This window comes from Acomys minous (genome assembly GCF_964271855.1).
Source record: "Acomys minous genome assembly, chromosome: 8".
In the NCBI taxonomy this organism is placed as follows: Eukaryota; Metazoa; Chordata; class Mammalia; order Rodentia; family Muridae; genus Acomys; species Acomys minous.
In genome coordinates this window covers 32,250,393-32,273,798 of record NC_140489.1, presented here as the reverse complement: position 1 = coordinate 32,273,798, position 23,406 = coordinate 32,250,393, and the positions used below count along the sequence as shown (strand labels likewise).

The window sequence follows — 23,406 nt, the reverse complement described above, 5'->3', positions numbered from 1 at the left end:
TTTTTACTTACGTAGGAGTGTGTGAAGTTTCATTTTCCTTCTGTCCATTAGGCTCAAAAGCAAACTGTTTTCTTATAGTGTCTATTTTATTTTACCTTTTTCTTGATTTCCATAGTCTTCCTAATTTAAATCTTCACATGTTAGTATATGTCTTTAGTCTAAGATCAACTCAATATCTAAGTCAATGAATACTAATGTGTGTATGCTTTGTATCAGGAGCCATTCCAGACAGTAAATGAACAGACATCTACACCCTCATGGTGCTCTAATGGGTAAGATACAGTAAGACAAATCATTACAAAGTAATTTAAATTATCAGTGCTATGAAGAATAGGCTAAGAATATGCAACACAAGGCCAAACAGTTTAGAAGGCCAGGAAAGCTCTCTTGGTAAAATGCTTCAGCTGAGACACTGGGTGAAGAGAACGTGATCTGCTAGGTGGTGGCACGCTCTTCTAACCCAGCACTCGGGAGGCAGAGCCTGGTCTACAAGGCTACACAGAGAAACCCTGTCTTGAAAAACCTAAAATAGAAACAGGAGGAAGAAGAGGAAGAAGAAGGGGAAGGGGAGGAAAAGGAGGAGGAGGAGGAAGAAGAGAAAGAAGAGGAAGAGGAGGAGGAGGAGGAGGAAGAAGAGGAAGAAGAAGAGGAGATAATCTACTGGAGTATTGGAGAAGGGACCAGAAAGGCATGTCAGGCTCAGGGAAGGCCAGTGCAAGGGGGTCACGGCAAAGAAGGGATGAAGGGACAAGACTAAAGGAGAGGTTGGAAACGTAAAGAGCACAGTGGAGTGTGACGTGGGCAGAATTTCAAACAGCAGGCGGGGCCAGAGCACAGAGTCCCTTGTAAGCTGTAGACTATGGCTTTTGCCAGGTTTGGAAGGAGATGCCTGTGATCCCAGCACTTTGGAGGCAGAGGCAGGAGAATCCGGAGTTAAGATTATCCTCAGCTACATATTAAGAGACCAGCCCAGGCTATAAGAAACTTTATCTCAAACAAATAGACAAAAAATTTAAAAATAAATTATACCAAGAGTATTAGTAAATGGCAGTTCGTCTTTCAGATAAAGAATGACAGGCTTAAAGATGTGTTTCAGAAAGATTTGCCTGGCTGGGCATGGTGGCACACATCGTAATTCCAGCACTTGGAAGAATGAAGCAGGAGGATTGCTACAAGTCAGAGGTTGGCTTACTCTACATAAGTAGTTCCGGAGCCGGGTGTGGTGGCGCACACCTTTAATCCCAGCACTTGGGAGGCAGAGGCAGGCGGATTGCTGTGAGTTCAAGGCCAGCCTGGTCTACAAGTGACTCCAGGACAGCCAAGGCCACGCAGAGAAACCCTGTCTTGAAAAACCAAAAATAAATAAGTAAGTAGTTCTAGGACACCCTGCGGCACAAAGCCTGAAACAATCAAAATAATTAACAAGGGTTCCTGTGGGTGCTAAGTGAACAATTACATGTGCAAGAGGCAGGATGGATGTGAGGACTAAGCAGAAGAGAGGCAGTGAGACTCAGATTCTGAGGACAACAACAATGGCGCAGTTTGGTGATGTAAGGGGCGGGGCGGGGCGGGGGAGGGGCCGGAAACAGGGTGAAGGGGCGAAGGACACTGGGGTATTTGCAGGGGAAGGTACAGCTGGGAGGGGCAGGCGCAGCTGGGAGGGGTAGAGGTGAGAAGACTGAAGGGAGAGAAATAAATCGGGGCAACAGCTGCAGGAGGTTCTGAAGCTGCCACTTCCCTAATGGAGGCCCGAATGCCACGTCTTCTACTCCTCACATCCCTCCTTACACCCCCACTGACCTGCGCTCTGCACCAGCTCCGAAGGGCTCTCTGGAACCTTCTAAGCGTCTGGTCTTTATTTCCAGCCTAAGTTCTTGGTACTCTTGGCTGCTCTTCATGAGAGGAATTTACTCCTGGCCTTTGTGGCTCTGCCAAGGCTGGTTCCTCACGCTGTGTTGAGCCCCAGGCTTATTCTGGGCCTGACTCAGAGGACCTCCCTCAGGACCCACTCTGCTTTGTTAGTCAGTCGGCACTCAAGTTCTATTAGTGTTCTACTTTCTAAAGTAATATTTAAGGTAGGTAGGTTCAGTTTCTCGACCTAATTACACACTGTAAAAGGTGAGCAGAAAAGGGTCCTACACAGTCACTGTACCCCTGCCATGCTGCACACACCCAGGACTCTAGCTGATGTACGGGCTCTTACCATGGCAGGCCTGAGAGGCCAGGACCTTCTGCACAGTCAGCGGCAATGTCCCTTGGATGCCTCCTGTGGCCTGGAGCAGCTGCATTATTAACCAAAGGGAAAGGAGAGAATGGAGCCTCTTGTGTGGGACACTTCAGTGTGACACCCCCACATAAGAGGACAGCTTACCTCCACTTGTTCTCGAATAAATTCCTATAAAGCCAAAAGGAAAACTGTCATGAATCAACTGTTCTGTTGTACAACCCCAACAGTTAAGAAATATGGCTGGAGCCGGGCGTGGTGGCGCACGCCTTTAATCCCAGCACTGGGAGGCAGAGGCAGGCGGATCTCTGTGAGTTTGAGGCCAGCCTGGTCTACAAAGCGAGTCTAGGACAGCCAAGGCTACACAGAGAAACCTTGTCTTGAAAAACCAAAATAAATAAATAAATAAAATGAAGTGAAATGTGATGACATGAAATCAAAAAGCAAATGCACAGCAAAAGAAATTCTCAACAGAGGAAACAGAGACCTATGGTGTGAGAGAAAATCTTTGCCACTAATACAGGAGGTTAACATTTAGAATATATGAAGAGCAACAAATTAAACACACGCACACACACAAAGACAAAAGTGTTGACCAAAAGATGGGCTAATGAACTGAACAGACAATTCTCAAAAGAAATATAAATGGTCAATAAATATTTTTTGAGTGTTCACTATCCCTACTCATCAGAAAATGAAAATTAAACCTTTTTTTAAAACCTCCTTTGAGATTCCACCTCACTCTAGTCAGAATCATTATCATTAAAAACAAAACAAAACAAAACAAACAAACACAAATGAAGCCAATTTAATCCCAGCAATTGGGAGGCAGAGGCAATTAAATCTCTAAATTCAAGGCCAGCCTAGTCTACAGAGAAAGTTCCAGGACAGACAGGGCTAAGAAAACAAGTGACAACAAATGCTGGCGAGGGTGCAGGGGAGGGGGGGGGGGGCAGGGGGGGCGCCGGACCTCATCAGTTGTTGGTGGGATGCGAACTACAGCAGCCACAACAAAATCATGGTGAAGCCTTCTCAAAAAGTGAAAGAGAACTGCCGTATGAGCCAGCTACCCCACTCAGGGGCATGTGTCCAAAGGCTCCCCACCCTGCCATGGAGGTACACCACGGCTGCTTCCTCTGCTCTTCAGCAAGAGAGAATGGAGCCAGACTAGATACCCAACAGCCGATGACGAGATAGTCCAAGTGAGGAAACACACCAAGTGAGGTAACCCAGGCCCAGGAGGACAACCGCTGCCCATCGGCTCTCACATGCAGACGTTAATGGTGTGCATCTAGGCGGGCAAAGGCTAGAACTAGCAAGGGGCTCCTGAGACACAACAGTGAGGCGCTGGGGGGGGGGGGGGGGGAACAAGGGCAACGGAACACAGGGAATGTTAAAGTGGACAGGATACGGTGGGGGAGGGGCGGGCAGGAGGCAGGGAGGGAATCAGCCTAAAGAAAGTACGAAAATGCCACAAGAAAATAGGTTACTTTCTAAGCTTCTCTTTAAGATTTAGTTTAATTTTATGTGTACGGGCATCTGCTTCCATGAACGTCAATCTGAAAGGCTTTTTATCCAAAGCACGCCTCAGAAGCTTCCCCTCCCTTGTCTATCTCTGTCCTTAAGGAGACATTTCCCCCTTCAATGTACTCTTGCTATGAAGGCAGCCTGGTCTTGAACTTGTGATCTTCCTGCCTCCGTCTGCCTACACCCCTTTATTTATAAAATAAACTAAACCCTAGGGCCAGTGAGATGGTTCAGCAGGTGAAGGCACCAATCCCCAGGATTCCCAGAGCAGGAGGAGAGAAGTGACACCCACACCAAAATTAAATTTTGTTTTGTTTTTGAGACAGAGTTTCTCTATGTAGCCCTGGCTGTCCTAGAGCTCACCCTGTAGACCAGGCTGGCCTCGAACTCACAGAGGTCTTCCTTCCTGCCTCTGCCTCCACAGTGCTGGGATTAAGGACGTGTGCCGCCACCACCACCACCGCCACAGGCTTAAAATAAAACATTTTAATTAAAGCTGGTACTATTTAATTTTCAAAATTGTTTAGCTTCTGGAGGCAAAAAACTGTCTCAAGGTACAGCACATTTAATAATTTTTTAAAAGCAAAATACGGGATTTATTGCTTCTGGTAACAGCTCCCTAAGATTACAACAGGATGATCTTTTGAAACCTCAAAATGAAATCAAACATCCTTTCTCCTCTTCTCCACATGCTCTAGTCTGAGAAGCTTTATTAATGCACATGGTTACCAAGCCCTAGGTGCAGGATGCTACACTGTGGACACGTTAAAAGCCTAAAGAGAAGGACGCCTCACACCACCTGACGACTGCAAAGTGGAGGGAAGAGAAACAAGCCTAACTTCTGTTACCCTCAGCTGCGTGCAACACAGCTGTAAGCCTACAAAGAGAAAAAAGGGTCTCATTTCCAGTTCATTTCTTATTTATGTTAAAAAGGCTCAGTCACGTCAAGCATGGTGGTGCACGCCTTTGATCTCAGCAGGTGGATCTGTGAGCTGAAGGCCAGAGCCACATAATGAGACCCTGTCTTAAACAACAACAAAAGAGGCTCAGGCATCAAGCTGGAACACAGATCCCTAAGAATGTATAAGTGAACTGGCTGTTGGTGGCACACTCCTTTAATTCCAGCACTTGGGAGGCAGAGGCAGGCAGATGGTCGTGAGTTCGAGGCCAGCCTACTCTACAAAGTGAGTTCCAGGACAGCCAGAGCTATTACACAGAGAAACCCTGTCTCAAAAAGCCAAAAACAAGCTGAGTGTGGTGGCACACGCCTGTATTCCCAGCACTTGGGAGGCAGAGGCAGGCGATCTCTGTGAGTTTGAGGCCAGCTTGGTCTACAAAGTGAGTCCAGGACAGCCAAGGCTACACAGAGAAACCCTGTCTCAAACAAATAAACAAGAAAAGCAAACAAACAGAAAAACCCCAAACAAAAGATTATATCAATGACTGTTGGTTGCCAGAATTCATTGTTACCTTTCTCAACACTGAATTGCTCCAATTTCTGCCAAAATCGCCTACTTGCCTGACTAAATGTAATCAATTTTCCTGACACTGTAAGCTTTGTTTCAATTTGAAGTGAACTCTTTAAGAGCTGTCTTTGAAGTCACTTCAGAAGTTTTTATTATAATTTTCTAGTTAAAACTTTAGGTATTGAATTACAGTAAGAGTCTCACAGATCCTATCTTTTGGATTGAACACAATTTGAATCCAAATCTGAGAAGAAATGAGCTCAGTGGGCAGAAAAGCCTTCTCCTGAAAGTGGAGCCAAGGCCATCACCAACAGGCAACTTGGAAAAGGGAGATGAAGGTACCACAAAGGCTGCACTGGGAGCGAGCGCCTCTTGCTAGTCAGTGTCCTCTCACCCTCCGCCTGCAAACACATTAAAGTCCTTTGTCTTAGGACAGCGTGTCCTGCAGCCTTCTGTCCTGCCTATGAAAACTCAACCACTGCTGCCTGCAGCCACCACCCAGCTCCCTGTGTGCAGCGGCTTTTTCCTTCCGTGCTATGGAAGGAAACCTAGGGCTTTGTACATGGTAGGCAGGCACCCTACCTACCTACCACGACCTGCATCCCCAGCCTTGTTGGTTTTGTTTGTTTGACAGAAAAGAGATCGAGAGAGAGGACTGTCCTACGTAACCCACAGCTGGTCTAGTTCAGGCGACGCTCAAGCTTGTAATCCCCTGCCTCGGCCTCCTGAGAGCTGCAATTACAGGTGCCTGGTACCAGGCTGGCTAGAGATCTTGAGAGTTGCTAGGCTTCAGTCCTGTCATTCCGATGGGATGACTCAGAAGACCAACTTGAGTTCACGGCAACTCGAAGCCCTAGGGCTTTTCCGTATGGCCACGGTTAACTATGTCCTCTTGCCTGCAGCTTCACTTAGGTTAAACAACACTACTGTTCCTGGATTCTTCCTTCTCAGTATTTGCAGTCACCTCATAGCTCGCTTTCAGCGTCACTTCCCTGACCTTACACATACCCTCAGTGCGTGCTCTGTAAGCTCTGCCTTCTGCTCTTTGCCTCTCATGCTTGCTTTCCCTGTCAGTCCCACCGGCTCCTGCCCTTTTCACCTTCCAATACTACCAATGCGTGCATGCTGTTATCGCCAAAAGATATGCGCAACCTAGATAGTCTGCCTGCCCCCTGGCCATCCCTACCCGAAGGTAGGTCACAATCACCAACCCCAGCGGACACACTCCTTTATTCTTTTTTTTTTTTTTTAAACATATACAGTATTCTGTCTGCGTGTATGCCTGCACACAAGAAGAGGGCACCGGCTCTCGTTACAGATGATTGTGAGCCACCCTGTGGTTGCTGGGAATTGAACTCAGGACCTCTGGAAGAACAGCCAGTGCTCCTAACTGCTGAGCCACCTCTTCAGCCCTCTCCTTTCTTCTTTTGTGCTCTTTCTGCATCAGGTCTTCTGGAACATCCTTCTCATGCAGGTGTCAAATCTGTCCCTCCTTTCCATTCCCACTATACTGACTTAGTCAAGTCTTGGTTTTTTCATACGGCAACCAGTACAACAGCCTGAACCACTCACTGGGCTTCCAGCCTTTCCTAGACTTGCACGTCTATCCTAATTTAGCCACTAAGTCTGTCTTCTACTTTTTTGTGTATTATTTTAATTCATTATTTCCATGTGCATCAAATGTGTACATTCATCCACGGACACATGCCACAGTGTGCACCTGGAGGTGAGCAGATAACCCGAGGGAGTTGGTTTTCTCACTGTACCATGTAGGACCTGAGGCTCGAACTCAGCTCAGACCTGGCCACAGTACCTGCTGAGTCATCTAGCTGCCTCTGAGTGTTTTGCCTAAATGTATATATGTACATCACATGTGTGCCTGGTACCTTTGAAGGCCAGAAAAGGGCACTGGAGCCCCTGGAATGGTTGTGAGCCAACACTTAGGTGCTGGGAACAGAGCCCAGATCCTCTGCAAGAGCAGCACGTGCTCTGCTCTAAACTTCTAAGCCACCTCTCCAGCCTCACCCCCTTTAAGACAAAGTCTTGGGGGCTGGAGAGATGGCTCAGAGGTTAAGAGCACTGTCTGCTCTTCCAGAGGTCCTAAGTTCAATGCCCCAAAACCACATGGTGGCTCACACCTATCTATAATGAGATCTGGTTCCCTCTAATGGCATGCAGACATGCACGTAGGCAGAGCACTGTATACATAATAAATAACTTAAAAAAAAAAAAAAGACAAAGTCTCACTGAGAAACCCTAGTTAGCTTTAAAGTGCTTCCTCTGTCCTCAGCCTCCTGCTCTCCGTAACACTTTCCAAACACCTCTGCTCTCCACATTCCACTGTATTATAACTAAGTTTCCTTCCTCTTCACTGTCAGCTAATCCGTCTTTAAGTTTCTAGCACTGGGCACACTGAATATAACACAAGTGTGTTGCCTACAGGCGGACACTGAAGTCAGTGGCACCAGCAACTCTGGCAACACTGGAAGAAGCCAGCCGCTCACCTCCACAATACTCCTAGTCACAGTCGATCTTCCTCTGCGAAGTTCACTGGCTTCTCTTTCTACGAAGCAGAGTGGCACTTTCCCCACGAGGATCAAAGCATCGTTAGCTTCTGGAAAGACCAACTCAAGCCCTAGATCTTCTAAGTGTCTGTGGTAAGACCTAAGGAGACAGCCCAGAGTAAAGGCATGACCTCACGCTCTTCAGTGCGCGTTCCAAACACGCGATGACATTCAGAAGCTGTTATGACCTTTGGAAGTCGTACTGTTTTCTTTATGCTTATATGTGTTTAGGAGTTTATTATCAAATTTCCTTTTCAATTACAGTAATTCTCTTTAACAGTTACACTTTCTAAGAATTCTGTTACTTGTGGTTGACTGTAATCCAAAAAAATAAACGGGAAATTCCACAAGTAAACTTTTGTCTTCTTTATTTTGGGGGAGTGAACTGGGGCCTTGCACATGTTAAGCATATGGTCTACCACTGAGCTACATCCCCAGCCATAAAATTTAAATTGCATGCTGCTCTGAGAAGCATGATGAAATGTCAAGCGGTCCCACCAAAGCACCCTTCGCCCAGCACACCCACACTGTACATCTACATACCTTTGTTTTCAGACTACCCCAGTATCAGTTTAAAAAAAAAGGGGGGTTATCTATTATATTTATATCTGATGTATAAGACGCCATGTACATGTAGCCTTCATGTATGTGAACCACATGCTTGCCTGGCACCTGTGGAGTCCAGAAGAGGGCGTCAGACTGCGGTTACAGTCAGTTGTAAGATTTCATGTGGGTGCTAGAACCCAAACCTGGGTCCTCTGCAAAAGCAGCAAGTGTTCTTCAGCATTGAGCTACCTCTCCAGCCCAGCACTGCAGTGTTTATGCTCAAGGAGCCCTTATGTCCCCAGAACACGTTAGCAGTGATGCAGAAGAGGCCCCAAAGTACAAAACACGGGACAGACTGACCATGGCACAATGTGGCAATGCTACAGGAGAGGCAGATTCACCATGGTACAAGGTGGTGATCACAGGGAAAACTGTATACACAGTGCTCAGTATCTCCGTTTTCAGGTGTCCTCTGAGGTCCTGGAACAAACCCGTCACATACAAGGGAGGACTACTGTAGAGCAACTTATCTTCCTTCTGTTTCTCTATTTCAAGGACCAATTTGCTTCTAAATCTTATTCTTATATTTTTGGTTGTGCGCCTAGCCTTTAACGGCTGAGCCATCTCTCCAACTCCTAAATCTTATTCTTAAGTTTCATTCTTCACTAAGGAACTAACTTGCTGCCTGCATTTAAAGGAGTTTGGCTCAAAGAAAAGGTCTGTAAATGTTTTGAGTCAGTGTTAAAAGTGGGAGGTAATTAACATCCCCAACAACTGAGAAGTCCTGATTGGGGGTGAGCTGGTGGCAGTGAGTAAGTGAATTACGCTCTAGGGAAAAAAGCTGTATTGGCAACAGGGAATACCTAAACCTGAAATGAACTGACAGTCTTTTCATTTTCAACAATTTACATTGCCCAGAAGTGGGGAAATGACGGGTCCTGTGACTTGCTCCAGGACTGGCCCCACCCTGGCATCCCTGTGTTTTGCTTCTTCCTAATAAGATTATGGTAATGAAGAATCTAGAATGAACCAAGGCAAGAAGAATGGAAGAAATTGCTACTCTGACTTTGTTCTCAGAAACACTGCAGCATAAACACTTGGCTGTTCCGAGAATGAGATGAGCGTTCTAAACCAACTGCTGGAAAAAATTCCCCGGGAAATTCTACCCTATACTCACTATCTAGTCTATAGCAGGAAGAATGGCTTTTGGGGTCAGAGGACAGGCTCCACCGCTAACTGTCAAGACCCTGGGTAAGTCATGCAGCACTCCTGTGGAACATGTACGCAGGGACCTCACAAAGCTACTGCAAAGCTTCCTATGACCAGCATCATCACGTCTCCATGACATTACTGACCGTAAGAGCCTCCTTTGTTCCTCTGACACCATGATCGCTAGTGGAGGGATTATCGTGGAAGACAGTAACTTCTTCCGACCAGAGCTTTGTGGAGCTTGCTTCTCATAGGAGTCTATTGGAAGAAAGATGAGTGAGACAAGAAGAAGAAAAGAGCTGGGCGATGGCGGCGCACGCCTCTAATCCCAGCATGCGGGGGGGGGGGGGGGGGGGGGCCAGAGGCAGGTAGTTCGAGGCCAACCTGGCCTACAAAGTGAGGCTAGGACAGCCAAGGCTATACAGAGAAATCCTGTCTCGAAAACAATAACAACAACAATAACAAAAAACAAAAACAACAACAACAAAAAAAGGCAGGCAGGCTTCGTGTTCAGTTAAAAGGCTTCACAGTGAGGCATGGCCATGATAGAATTCTCTAGAACTAAGTAACATGCTCAGTGCTGGCGTCTACAGTTTGGATTCTAGTAGTAAACTAGGGGGTAAACCAGCCACTTTACTCATTTTAACAATTTTCCAAAACAAGAAATAGAAGACTGAACTCTTACACCAGATCTACAAGGCAGTGTTCCTACAGTTAGTATGTGTGGTACTGATACAGTGATGTAAAATGTGGCATTGTGTCTACATAGTGCTATAAGTCAAGAGGATATCTTGGTTCCTTCAGAAAGGTTTCTCAGTCTTTGAAAAGAATTAGCCAGTATTATTTTCAAGTGGTGTAGGCCCTAGATAGAAGATAAGTCTGGGTGTGAATTAAAAAAAAAAAATTAAAGCCGGGTGTGGTGGCACACGCCTTTAATCCCAGCACTCGGGAGGCAGAGGCAGGCGGATCGCTGTGAGTTCAGAGGCCAGCCTGGTCTACAGAGCGAGTCCAGGACAGCCAAGGCTACACAGAGAAACCTTGTCTCAAAAAACCAAAAAAACAAAACAAAACAAAACAAAACAAAAACAACAACAACAAATTAATATAAAAGAGTTAAGTGTATGGTGTTTTGCCTGAGTGTATGTCTGTGCACCACGTATGTCCTAGCACCCACAGAGGCCAGGAGGGGGCATCAGAACTCACGGAACTGGAGACGCACAGAGCTGTGGGCAGCTGCTTTGGGGCTGGGAATTAGGCCTGGATCTTCTGCAGTGCGCCCAGTGCTTTTACCTTCTGAGTCATCTCTCTAGGCCCATATTATTTGGGGTTGGGGGGTGGGGAAAGGCTGCACACAAGCCATGGCCCATACACAGAGATCAGAGGACACCTTTTGGGAATCAGTTCTGAAGGAGAGAGAAACATGTTTTTGGTTTAGATCACAAGTGGGGGATGAGAAAAAGACTTGTGAGAGAGCAGGTGATGTTTATCCCCTTAGAAATCAAACCGCCGTGTGGGGGAGATTGGTTGTTAACCAGCTGAAAAACATCCTTGAAAAAATTCTGAGAGGAGATATATATGTGAGCCAAAAACAGGAGGCAGGGCCTTTGGAGACTTGGGATAGTTGTGGCTGTTCATCGCTCCACTTTGAGACGCTCCTAGAGAGAACTGCTGGAGCAAAGGCTTCGGGGCTCCAGCTCCTGAGGCGGCTCCGGGTTCTGGTTGCTCCAGGTTCCAGCAGAACAAATCCTGCTGATCATGCCAGGAGAATCGTTCCTCAGAACTGATATCCTTATGGTTTAATTACTGCATTCTTTAATCTCCTTTTCCTACTGTTTAGGTTAGTTGGGTTATAAGTGAGGTACTCTCGGTTAAAAAGTTCGTAATAAAATATAATTGCTAAGAAAATTGAGCCTACACAGTTCTCTCCTTCCATCTTTATGTGGATGACGGGGATTGAACTCAGGATGACAGACCTGCTGTGCAAGTGTTTGTTTTGTCTCTTTGGTTTTTCAAGACAGGGTTTCTCTGTGTAGCCTTGGCTGTCCTGGACTCACTTTGTAGACCAGGCTGGCCTGAAACTCACAGTGATCTGCCTGCCTCTGCCTTGCTGAGTGCTGGGAGTTTGTTTTTAGTGAACCAATTTTTTTTTGTTTGTTTTTTGCATTTCAAGGTTTTATTTTGTTTGACAACCTCGTGAGCCTGAGATTCTTTGCCAGTCCTTAACTTCTACACATCACAGCCAACCCCTCTAATAACTGTTCTGATCTTGGGTAAGTCATGGAAAGGCCAAGCCTCTTCATCTCCCTTTCTTCCTCTAAATTTCAAAGATCTCACAGTTTTGCACAGCCAGTTCATTTCTGGTGCTCACCAGCTTTTTACAGTTGTGAGTGTAGTGTAGAGGGCCTCCATTTAACATCTCCTCACTGTGAACATAGGTTTGTGCAAAATCACCACAAAAGCAAGATGCTTCAGCACAGACATCCGCTTACTATTGAGTGAGCTGAGCAGGACTGATTTGCTAGCTGCCAGATGAGGCTCGGCCACTCTCTTCTAGGTGCGTGAAACTCCTGAGCAGCGAGCACCACAGCCTGCGCGGTTCTCAAAGCGCTGCATTTCACCCGCAGAGAGGGGAGTAAAGGAGAGCTCACGATTTAAGTCCTTACTCAAAGTAAGTAACTTCTTTCCACTGCTTTTGGCTATCTTTCCAAACGCCTGAGCCTTCCTTTTGTAAGGAAGAGAAAATGGCATTACTGCCATTCCAGTTCATAAAGTGCCTCTCTGGATTCTCACCTAAGTCTTTGACATTAAGGCTGTTCATTACTTTGTCACAGGAATCAAGACTTTCTTGATAATTTAAAAATGGTGTGGTGGCACATGCTTGGAGCACTCAAGGCCAGAGAACCACAGAGAGAAACTGTGTCATTTATTTATTTGTTGCTGTTTTTTTTTCCCCTGTCTTTTCTTTTGGGGGGGAAGGGGTTTTTCTTTTTCTTTTTTCTTTCTTTCTTTTTTTTTTTTCCGAGACATGGTTTCTCTGTGTAGCCTTGGCTGTCCTGGACTCACTTTGTAGAGTTTTTCAAGACTGGGTTTCTCAGTATAGCCTAGGCTGTCCTGGGCTCATTGTAGACCAGGCTGGCCTTGAACTCATCACAGAGATCCACCTGCCTCTGCCTCCCTGAGTGCTAGGATCAAAGGCGTGTGCCAGCACAGCCAGCTATTTACTGGTATTTTATCACCTGAGGAATCTCATGATAATAAGCAGTCACTTTAGAAAGATACACTTAAACAGCAGCTGAGCCTGAGAAGAGAAATAGGATGGAATGAAATACAGGGGTGTAAAGAATGCTTTGTTATATTTCCTTTTGTACCTTTTAGAACTACACATCAATCTGATCACATTCCCTGCCCTGTATTATTTGGGACCTTGTGGGTTGTGGGGAGGGCTCAGTGAGAGCACACACCAGTGAGAGCACACACCAGTGAGAGCACACACCAGTGAGAGCACACACCAGTGAGAGCACACACCAGTGAGAGCACACACCAGTGAGAGCACACACCAGTGAGAGCACACACCAGTGAGAGCACACACCAGTGGGAGCACACACCAGTGAGAGCACACACCAGTGAGAGCACACATGTATGCTGAGTATCACTGTAAACTAGCTCAGTCCTCCTGCAGGACGGAGTAGAGAATAAATATATAGGAAATTCGCCTTTAGCCAAGTCCATCAGAGCACATGTTTGAAACAGTAAAGCAAACTACTGCAACCTTCTGGTGGTTTTCAAACTGAGCACAGTGTATCCTTCCTCACAGTGAGGCATGTCACCTATGCTAGAGTCTTTTTTTGTTTGGTTGGTTGGTTGGTTTTTATTTTGGTTTGGTTTTTTGAGACAGGGTTTCTCTGGGTAACCTTGGCTGTCCTGGACTTGCTTTGTAGACCAAGCTGGCCTCGAACTCACAGAGATCCATCTGCCTTTGCCTCCTGAGTGCTGGGATTAAAGGCGTGCACCACCACTGTCCAGCTTGTGTTGAAGTCTTAAGCCTCTTCTTGCTTCAGACTGATGCTTACCAGTAATAAGCTGCTCCAAACGAACGCGCTCATGGGCAGCGTGCTGGTCCACCAAGACTAGCAGGTTTCCACCTACAAAACCATCCAAATTCAAGATTACTGAAGTGCCCATCTCAAGATTAAAAGAGGTATAAAGTGCGGAGGGAGATATAGGCTTATTAAAACCATTTAATGATATATACACAAGATATACAATTGTGCTTTTTAATTTTTGTTTTTTTGAGACTGGGTCTCACTATATAGCTCAACAGGCATGGAACATCCTGTGTAGGCCAGGTGATTTTGAATTCACAGAAATCCACTTGCCTCCTCCTCCCAAGTGTTGGGATTAAAGGTATGTGCTATCACTCCCAACTCAACTGTACTCTATATTAAAACAACAACAACAACAACAAACCCAAAAAACAAAAAACTGAACTTATCGATGAATTGCCAAAATTGTCCCTGGTGAAAAACTCTTTAACTCACCATTTAGAAAAGGTTAACTTTTTAAATATTCAATACAGACGTGGCTTTATTAATTTAACTTTATGATAAAGAAAAATCACTAGATAATGCACTGTATACATTATGATCTGTGCAGTTCGATTTGCAAACTATTCTGAAGCAAGCTATTCCGCAATTCAAGAAGAATGTACTTGTGCATTTTAGATCAAAGGCCAGGACATTTTTTCCACAAAGAGGCAGAAAGGAAATATTTTATGCTTTTTAGGCCACATGCATACTGTCATGACTACTCAGCTATTTGTTTTGAGCCAAAGCAGCCACAGACAATCTGTGCCACTGTAGCTGTGTTCCAATAAAACTTTATTTATGGACACTGAAGTAACTGCATAGAATGTGGCTGTGTCAAGAAGTCTTTTGTTTTTTCCTAACCATTTAAGGATATAAAACTATTACTTCCCTGGCTGTGGGGAAACAAGACCCTCACTGTGTCTACTCACAGGTTGCAGTTGTAGCTTTTAGGCTGGGGCTCCCCAAGCTTCCCTGTGTGAACCTGTCACCTGGGACACACTCAACTGCAGGACGAGAGGTCAACAATGGGGACAAGCTTCTGCAATTCTAACTCCCAGATGATCTTGTTTACTGGCCCCACTTAAAAAATTTATTTTTATGGATGCCGGAGAGAAGCCTCAGCTGTTAAGAACACTTGTTGCTCTTCCAGAAGACCTGGGTTTGATTTCCAGCACTTATATGGGAGCTCACAACTGGCTGTCACTCCGGTTCAAGCAAATCTGAGGCCTTCATAAGGTATCTACATGTCCTGCACACATGTGACATGCATGCATACATGCAGGGAAAAACACACCAAAAATTTAAAGTAAAATAAAATAAGAATTTTACTTAAAATATTTTTAATTATGTGTAGTTGTGTCTGTATGTGGGTGCAGTTACACATGTGTGCACATGAACACAAGCGCCCACAGAAGACACAGGTGTTAGATTTCCTGTGAGGTGGAACCACAGGTAATTGTGGTTTGCTTGGGAGTGCTGCTATATGTTGCACCATGTTGTGTTTTAGAAGGACTGTTCCAGGTGCAGGATGGAGAATGGGCTGAGTTCGGGTGGAGTTCTAGGAATGCCACAGAGACAGTTAAGAAAACATTGCAGCATCTAAGACATAATGGTTACCAGGATCATGATAGACAGAGAGGAGAAAGCATTAGGAAGGAGTGTGGTGTCGTGTGCAAACAGTCTAGTACTCAGAAGACTGACTGACACTGGTGCCAGGCTCGATAAGTGTAGCCTGGACCACCATGTGTGACCTCATCTCAAATAAGCAAAACAATAAACAAAAAAAAAAAATGGATGCATTGGGAAGGCAGGAGATAAAGGCGGCAGGGCTTGGTGGTGGATTGTTATGAGGAGGTATATCAAAGAGAGCTCCTGGGGCTCTTACCTCCATGGCCAAGTGGATGGAGTCGGAGCAGGCTGGGAGGATAAAAATCACACGTTTAGTCTAAGTTCTCTTTGAAATGCTCAAGAGGAGATGGCAGGACTGTGTTTGGCAAGTGCAGGGGTGGACTAGAGTGTCCTGACCAGGTGATGCAACCTTGAGTTATCAGCATAAAGCTGGTTATTGGTGGTGTAAGTTTTATCAGCTAGACATGTAAAGAATGAATAAAAGCCCTGAATCTAGAATAACTCTAACCTGCAACAGCTGAGTAGAAAGGCACACGGGCAGAAGAGAGACGGGAGGAATAGCTAAAGAGGATAAAAGGCCGCCATACTGCACCCAGGACCTCTTACCGGCTGCCGCCGTGGGGGTGGGTGGGCACTGTTGAGCTTTGTGACAGTGGAGACGTGGCACTGAGAGCCAAGCTGTCTGAGAGAAGAGATGGGGCGGAAGCCGCTGCTGCTGTGGGGAAGTCTGCAGCCTGGGAGTGAGCAGCCTAGAGAGGAGACTTTCTCCATGAGACTTTTGAGTGTAGTTACAGTTGTCTGCCTGCTTCTGGGCTCTTGCTTTCCTCAGGTTCAGTCACCACAGTCAACCAAGGTCAGCACATTAAGTGGGAAATTCCAAAAATAAGCAAATTGTGAGTTTTGAGTTTCACCCCACTCTGAGTAGTAGGGTGAAATCTCCGATCATCTCACTGTGGTCCACCCAAGCTGCAAATTATTTTGCCCAGTGTATTCACGCTGTGTACCCTTCCTTAGCTGCCTGTTAATTGGCAGCTGCGTACATTACCAAATTAACTATACAGCAGCACAGTGCTATGTTCAAAGAAACTTTACTGTACTTAATAATGGCACCAAGGGCCGTGCACAGTGGGGCACACCTGTAATCCCAGCACTTGAGAGGCAGAAGCAAGAGGATTGCTGAGGCCAGCATAGTCTACAAAGCGAGTTCAGGACAGCCAAAGCTATGCAGAGAAACCCTGTCTCAAAAATAAATAAATAAATAAATAAATAAATAAATAAATAAAATAATGGCACCAAATACAATAGAAATGACGTTAGCAGTTTTATATTAGCATATTGTTGTTTCCTTCCCCTCGTTTGTTTTTACAGCGCTGGGCATTCTGTACAAGTGCTCTGTCACCGGGCCGCACGCCAGGCCTGGTCTGCTTCATCATTAGCTATTGTTAACGTCCTGATATACCTCACTTATAAATTAAACTTTATTACAGATTTATAGATTAGAGTCTTTTCAGGGTTTAGTACAGGAGTTGGTTCTCTCCTATGAGCCGGGTGGGTCCTGGGCATCGAACGTGGGTCTTCAAGCGTGCCTGACCCACCGTGCCTTCTCTCGAGCCCTGAAGCTTTGAGTACCTGAAATTCTGTTAGTTTTGAGGTACCAAAATCTCAGCCAGTGGCACCCAGGGTGAGTATCTTCAAAGAAACAAAAGAGACCACTGGTTAAACTTCTCTTGAGAGTTTATATTTATTGTTGGATTTGCTACCAAAGAGTGTTTTCAGATTTTTCTGTTTGGTTTGGTATTTTTTCTTTTTTCTCTGTATAACAGCCCTGGCTGTCCTAGAATTCACTCTGTAGACCAGACTAGCCATGAACTCACAGATCCTCTAGCCTCTGGGTGCTGAACACTGGGACTAAAGGCGTGCACCACCATCTCCTGCCAGATTCTTCTCAGGAGCAAAAGCAGAATGCAGGCGTGCTCCTGAAGCTGGGGATGCAGTTATTGGCAGCTGCTTGCCTGACGTGGTGGAACGCTGGATTCAGTCCCCAGTGCTGCGTGAGACTGTGCATGGTGATGCACTCCTGTAAGACTGCAGCTGGGAAGATAGGGCTTCAGTCCTCCCCAGCTAAATAGCAAGTTCAAGGCCAGCCTGGGCTACATGAGACCCTGTCAAAAACAAAGTTAAGTGTGTTCCCCTGAACCAAATGTGAGTGTTTTTATATGTCATAAATATGCAACCTATTCCTAAATTAATTTATTTTAATTTTGATATTTTATTTGCTTGTTTGTTTTGTTTTGCTTTTGTTTGAGACAGGTTCCTATGATGTAGCCCTGGCTGGCCTGGAACTCTTATGTAGACTAGGCTGGTTTGACCTCACAGAGATCAGGGCTTCAGATTTTCAAGCACAAAAAAGGAGGCAACAGGTTTGGAAGTCAAACGTACAGGGAAATCTCACTGGCAGAACAATTCCCATGACAGGGTTTCTCTGTGTAGCCCTGGCCCTGGCTGTTCTGAACTCACTTTGTAGACCAGGCTGGCCTTGAACTCACAGTGATCCACCTGTCTCTGTCTTTTGAGTGCTGGGATTAAAGGCATGCACCACCATGTCTGGCTGAAATATTTTTCTGTGACACAGTGACAGCTCTGTCCCTGGACACAATGTGGAATCATAGAGAAAAGTCTCAGTCTACCAGAGCAGAGCAGGCTGGCCTGTGGGCGTGTACGTAGAGGACTGTCTTGATTATGCTGCAAGTCTGAGGCACCATGTGCTTGGGTATGTTGCCTAAACTCAAAGGGCAGATCAAGTGAGCCGAGAGATGGCATGCCTGCACTCATGTCTCTTCTCTAGACTGTGGGTGTGAGGCGATTATTTTAAAAAAATTTTAAATGACAATACCAGAGTCCTGGCCTGTAGTCAGATCTCTGCTGGTAAAGAAATCAGCCCAGCTACCGCTACTCCCCAGCTTTATCTCCAGGGTTCCCGCCCTGCTGCCACCTGACAAAGAGGGAACGACCAAGTTGTTTATCCTCTGTCCTAATGACATGCTCATACCTCAGCCTCACTTTACCAAGAACTGTCTGCTGGCCTCCCTGACAAAATCAAAAGTCCCAGTGTCAGTTCTTGCACCATCTTCTACCTCTCTGTTAGACCTACTGTTAAAGCCTGGCGCAGTGTCGCATTCCTGTAACCTCAGCACTCAGGGAGGTGGAGGCAGAGGCCAGCCTGTTCTACAGAGTAAGGCCTGGACAGTCAAGACTTTACAGAAAAACCCCGTTTCGAAAACACCAAAACAAAACAAAACAAAACAAACAAACCCACGGTTGAAACTTCATGTGTTTCTATGATTATCTGTTTCTCTGTCATATCTAGCTTTTCCTATCATTGTACCTCTAGGGCCTGTTACAATTCCAAGCAAACAACAGGCATTCAAATAATATTTGCTGAATCATTTAATAATGTAGGAACTATTGTTTCATCAAAGCAAGTCAGAAGTGATTTTGTTTCATTTGTTTTAAAATTTATGGCTATGGGTGTTTTGCCTAACTATATATCTGGGCACCCTACGCATGGCCGGTGCTCAAGGAGGCCACCAGAGGGGACTGTCAGATCCCCTAGGGCTTGAGCTACAGACAGCTGTATGCCATCATACGGATGCTGGGAATCTAATCCAGGTACTCTGGAAGAGAAACCAGGGCTCTCCACAGCCAAGCCATCTCACCAGACTCCTGATTCTGTGTGAAGCTCGCTCGATAAACCTAGCAGAACATAATATATACATTTATATAATGTTGTGGGTCTGCTAGTTTCTGGTGAAAGGCAAGCTCTGGGAAAAACAGAGACTTAAAGGTGCAGACTCTGTCAAGATGGCTGAACACTGGCCATATGGCCTATTGTCCCCAACAATATAAACTTGTTACTTATTGAGGCTTTTATTAGCCAAATAGGAATAAGTTTTTAGGCAAGGTTACATAGCAATCTTGGGGCACAGAGACAGCAAGCAGTAGTTAGCATCAAAATGCATCAGACCAACCTCCAACAGAGACTATGGGTGAATCGCTGTGGCAGGAGCAGGAGGAGGGGTCAGTGGGTAAAGCACTTGCCTTGCGAGCACAGCATTTGTGTCAGAGCCTTAGAATGCACATGAAAATGCCTGGTCTGGCACTGTATGCTTGTCATCTCACAGCTGGCGGGTGGCCCAGCAAGATCGCTGGGACTCCCTGGCCAGCCTTGCCTCACTGGTGCTCTCCAGGCAAATTAGAAATCCTGTCTCAAGGGAGATGGATGGCACCCCTGAACATGACCCCTAAGGTCATCCTTTAACCTCCATAGGTAGAGGTGAGCACCTGTGCATACACACATACAAGTCATGGAACGGGGAGGCTGCGAGCTCAGTGGTAAGACACCTGCTGTCAAGCACGAAGATGAAGTTTGGGTCCCTAACATCCACAGAAAGCCTGAATGTGGTGGCCCGCACCTTCACTGCAACAGCAGGGAAGCCTGGGGCTGGCAGATGAAGCAGGGCGTTGCTGGAAGCCAGTCCAGCAGACACAGTAGGCCCCAGGTTTACAAGAAATCTTGTCTCAAAAATAGGGTGGAAAGTAATGGAGGAAGAGACCTGAAGTTTCCTCTGGCCTCCCCCCGCCCTCCCCACCCCCATTTAAAAATCTATAACAAGATATTTCAAAGGGGTAGAAGATGAAATTCTCCCTTTACCCATATTCATTTTCATTTCTAAGGCGATTACTATTAATAGTTAATGAGGCAGGTGTGGTGCAGTGTAGGCCTGGCCATCCCAGCAGGAAGGCTGAGGCATTAGGATCACAATGAGAGTGATGCAATCCTGGGCTTAATGTGTGTCTTGTGTGTGTGTGTGTGTGTGTGTGTGTGTGTGTGTGTGTGTGTGTGCGTGCGCGCGCGCGCGCACGTGTCAATGTATTTAAAGTTCATGTACTTCAAACCTTGTTTCAGATTTTTTTTTTAGGTCAGTTTCCCTTTATCTGTTTAAGTCACTGAAATTACAATTTCAAGTTGATGAATCCCACAACAAGAGCACCCTACAAGCACTCTAAAAGCCAACTGTCAGAACGCCAGACGCTTCACTGAGGAAGCAAAGCTCCGTGCTCACCTGCTTTGCCATTGTCTTCCATTCTCGTGCTCATCAAGCAGGCAATGAACTTGTTATCCACTTGCTGGAGAACCTGCCATTCATTGAGACAAATAATGTGACACTAACCAAAAATTGCCAAAGGTGAACTGCATAAAGAGGTAAGACAGGCCTTTACATGCTAACACCCACAGCTGAGACCCAGTGGAGGAGCCAGCTAGATGGCTCCACAGGTGAAGGCGCCCGTCATCCAAGCCTCATTACATGCTACACGGCAAGTATGTGAGCTCGCTCCCAATAAATGTAACACAGGCTTATTTTAAAACCGAGTAAGGTGCTGCTGACTGTGAGAACGTTCTAAGGAAGGATAAATGGGCGAGTGAGGAGCCAGGCAGAGGGCAGGGACAGAAGGGCACTTCCAACACTGGAGTATTTCTGCAAAGTTTCCAGCAGAGGTGCTCCGTAACACATGACCAGAGCCTGCTAATGAACAGAACCAAATTATTTCTCTTTTTTAAAGACAGTGTCTCGATGTATAGGCCTGCCTGGCTTGGAACTGTCTATGTAGCCCAGGCAGGTCTCCACCTCACAGAGATCCTTCTGCCTCTGCCTCTCAAGTGCTGGAATTAAAGATGTGTACCATCATGCTCAGCCTAAAATAGAAATTCTCAACTGTGAAAACAAAGGAAGAGCTATTTTAATAGCAGTAGCAAAAGCCACTAGCAGCTTTTGACCGTGGGGCACCTCTTCGTCCAGCCTCATGTTCCCCAATGGTCTCTTTCTGGACAACCGCTCTCTTGCTCTAATGCCGGGTCAACACCTGGGTAGGGTTTTCTTAACTTTGCCGAAGGCAAGGAGACAGGACAGTCAAAGCAGTGCACAGAGAACAGCGCTGTAAAGGACAAGAGACCAGGGGCTCTTTTGCTAATGAATTTCCCAGTCTACGGCTTCCTTAGCTGCAGCCTCACACAGTCACTTGAAAGTGGGTATTTTTGCAGTTAAGGACAATGTTGACTAGTAAATAAATTTTTGGTATTTGTCATATTGTTATAAAACATAAAATACAAATATAACCCTCTTTGGAACTGTGAGTGGGCCTGGACCATCAGCTTGAGCAAACTTCACCCCTGCAAACCTGCTTGCACCCTTACAGCCATTCTTGTTTGCTATTAGAATTAATCTGCAATTTTTTTTTCTGATGATAAAAATTCAAGGTTCCAGCTGGGCAATGGTGGTGTTAGAGGCCAGCTGGTCTACAGAGGAACCCTGTAGATGCTGTAATTATTATTATTATTTTCTTAAGGTTCCAGTCAGATAAAAAGCAAGGGAACCCATGTCTGATGGCATCTTGGTTGTCAAATTGACTATATCTAGATGTAACTAAAGCCCAAGACGCTGGCACACCTGTAAAGGATTGTTTTCTTAATTAAATCATTTGACGTGAGAAGCCCCACTTTTCGTTCACGTTGTCTGAGGTGGGAAGATGCACCTTTAATCTGGACCCCACCTCTGCGGGCGGCCTTCATAAAGGACATGGAGAAAGGGCACTCGCTCTCTTTGCTTGCTTGCCCTCACTCTCTGGCAGGTCCCTTCCTGCACTGGCATTAGGGTCCACTTCTTCAGGGTTCTGGTGTAAACTGAAGACCAGCTGAGACATCCAGCCTTGTGGACTGAACAACTACTGGCTTCTTGAACCTTCTGGTGGTAGACAGCCATTGTTGGACTAGCTGGACCACCACTTGAAAGTCACTCTAGTAAACCCCTTTAAAATATTATATCTTATGTGATTGCATATATATTATGTTTTATATATATTCATTCTATCAGCTCTGTTCCTCTAGAGAAGTCTGACTAATACAATATTCTTTGACTAATACAGTCTCATTAAAGAAAAATTCAATTAGTTGGGCATGGCAGTGCACCCTTTATTTTTAGTTATTTATTTTGGTTTTTCGAGACAGGGTTTCTCTGTGTAGCCCTGGCTGTCCTGGACTCACTTTGTAGACCAGGCTGGCCTCGAACTCACAGCAACCTGCCTGCTTCTGCCTCCCGAGTGCTAGGATTAAAGGTGTGTGCCACCATGCCCGGCCAGGTAGTGCACACTTTTAATCCCAGCACTTGGGAGGCAGAAGCAGGCAGATTTCTAAGTTTGAGGACAGCCAGGGCTACACAGAGAAACACTGCCTTGGAAAACCAAAAGCAAAAAATAAAAAAAGAGCAAAGATTCAACTTCACAGAGGCTGGTGTAGCTTAGTCACTACATGGACTTCGGTGTTGACTTTACCTGCACGGAATGAATCATCTCTTTGGTGAAGCGATAGGGATACAGGACGTTGTGAATTTTAACGGCTAAACTCTCAGCCTGGCCACTGCTGACATCAATAGCAACCTAGAAAGGCCCAGTAAAGACAGAACTTAATTTATTTTATTTTATTTTATTGGTTTTTCAAGACGGTTTCTCTGTGTAGCCTTGACTGTCCTGAACTCACTTTGTAGACCAGGCTGGCCTCGAACTCACAACGATCTGCCTGCCTCTGCCTCCCGAGTGCTGGGATTAAAGGCGTGCGCCACCACTGCCTGCCTGACATAATATAATTTTTAATGCCTGTGGAATTAATTTACCAGATCCTCATTTTGGGGGCTTGGAGTCCACAGGTCAGCGGTAGAGCAGTGCCTAGCATATGCAAGGCCCTGGTTTCAACTCCTAACGCTGCAAAAAGTTAAGACCAAAACCACACAAACATCTTCATATATCCCACCAGAGATAGGATGAATGTAGAAAATCTACAGATCCAGAAGGCTCTAAGGGTAAGTTGCCAAAATTAACTAACACAATTTTTATAAACACTGACAAAACCAGCATTATTTCAGAACATCTGTCCATGTTCCGTGATTAAGTTCCTCAAGGCATCTTAAGTGAAGAATCAGTAGTCAGTGCTTGTCTATCACCCACGCTCATCACCACGCGGGTACATGCTGTGACAGCACACTGCCAGGACACACACAACTGCTCCTGCACATAAGTGATTCTTTTACCAAATAGTAACACTTATC

General features: G+C 45.7%; 1 protein-coding gene across 3 annotated transcripts in view; it reads right to left on the bottom strand.

Annotated features, from left to right (window-relative positions):
- MLH3 (mutL homolog 3) overlaps nucleotides 1-23,406 on the bottom strand; it is a 35,956-nt gene that overhangs the window by 3,020 nt on the left and 9,530 nt on the right. For all 3 annotated transcript variants that reach the window (XM_084791463.1, XM_084791462.1, XM_084791464.1), the window contains 7 exons: nucleotides 22,637-22,741; nucleotides 20,374-20,446; nucleotides 13,607-13,678; nucleotides 9,683-9,794; nucleotides 7,722-7,881; nucleotides 2,372-2,395; nucleotides 2,204-2,282 (listed from right to left, as the gene is read on the bottom strand). In XM_084791463.1, the coding sequence (XP_084647589.1) occupies nucleotides 2,204-2,282; nucleotides 2,372-2,395; nucleotides 7,722-7,881; nucleotides 9,683-9,794; nucleotides 13,607-13,678; nucleotides 20,374-20,446; nucleotides 22,637-22,741 (625 nt within the window). The remainder of the gene's footprint in view (nucleotides 1-2,203; nucleotides 2,283-2,371; nucleotides 2,396-7,721; nucleotides 7,882-9,682; nucleotides 9,795-13,606; nucleotides 13,679-20,373; nucleotides 20,447-22,636; nucleotides 22,742-23,406) is intronic.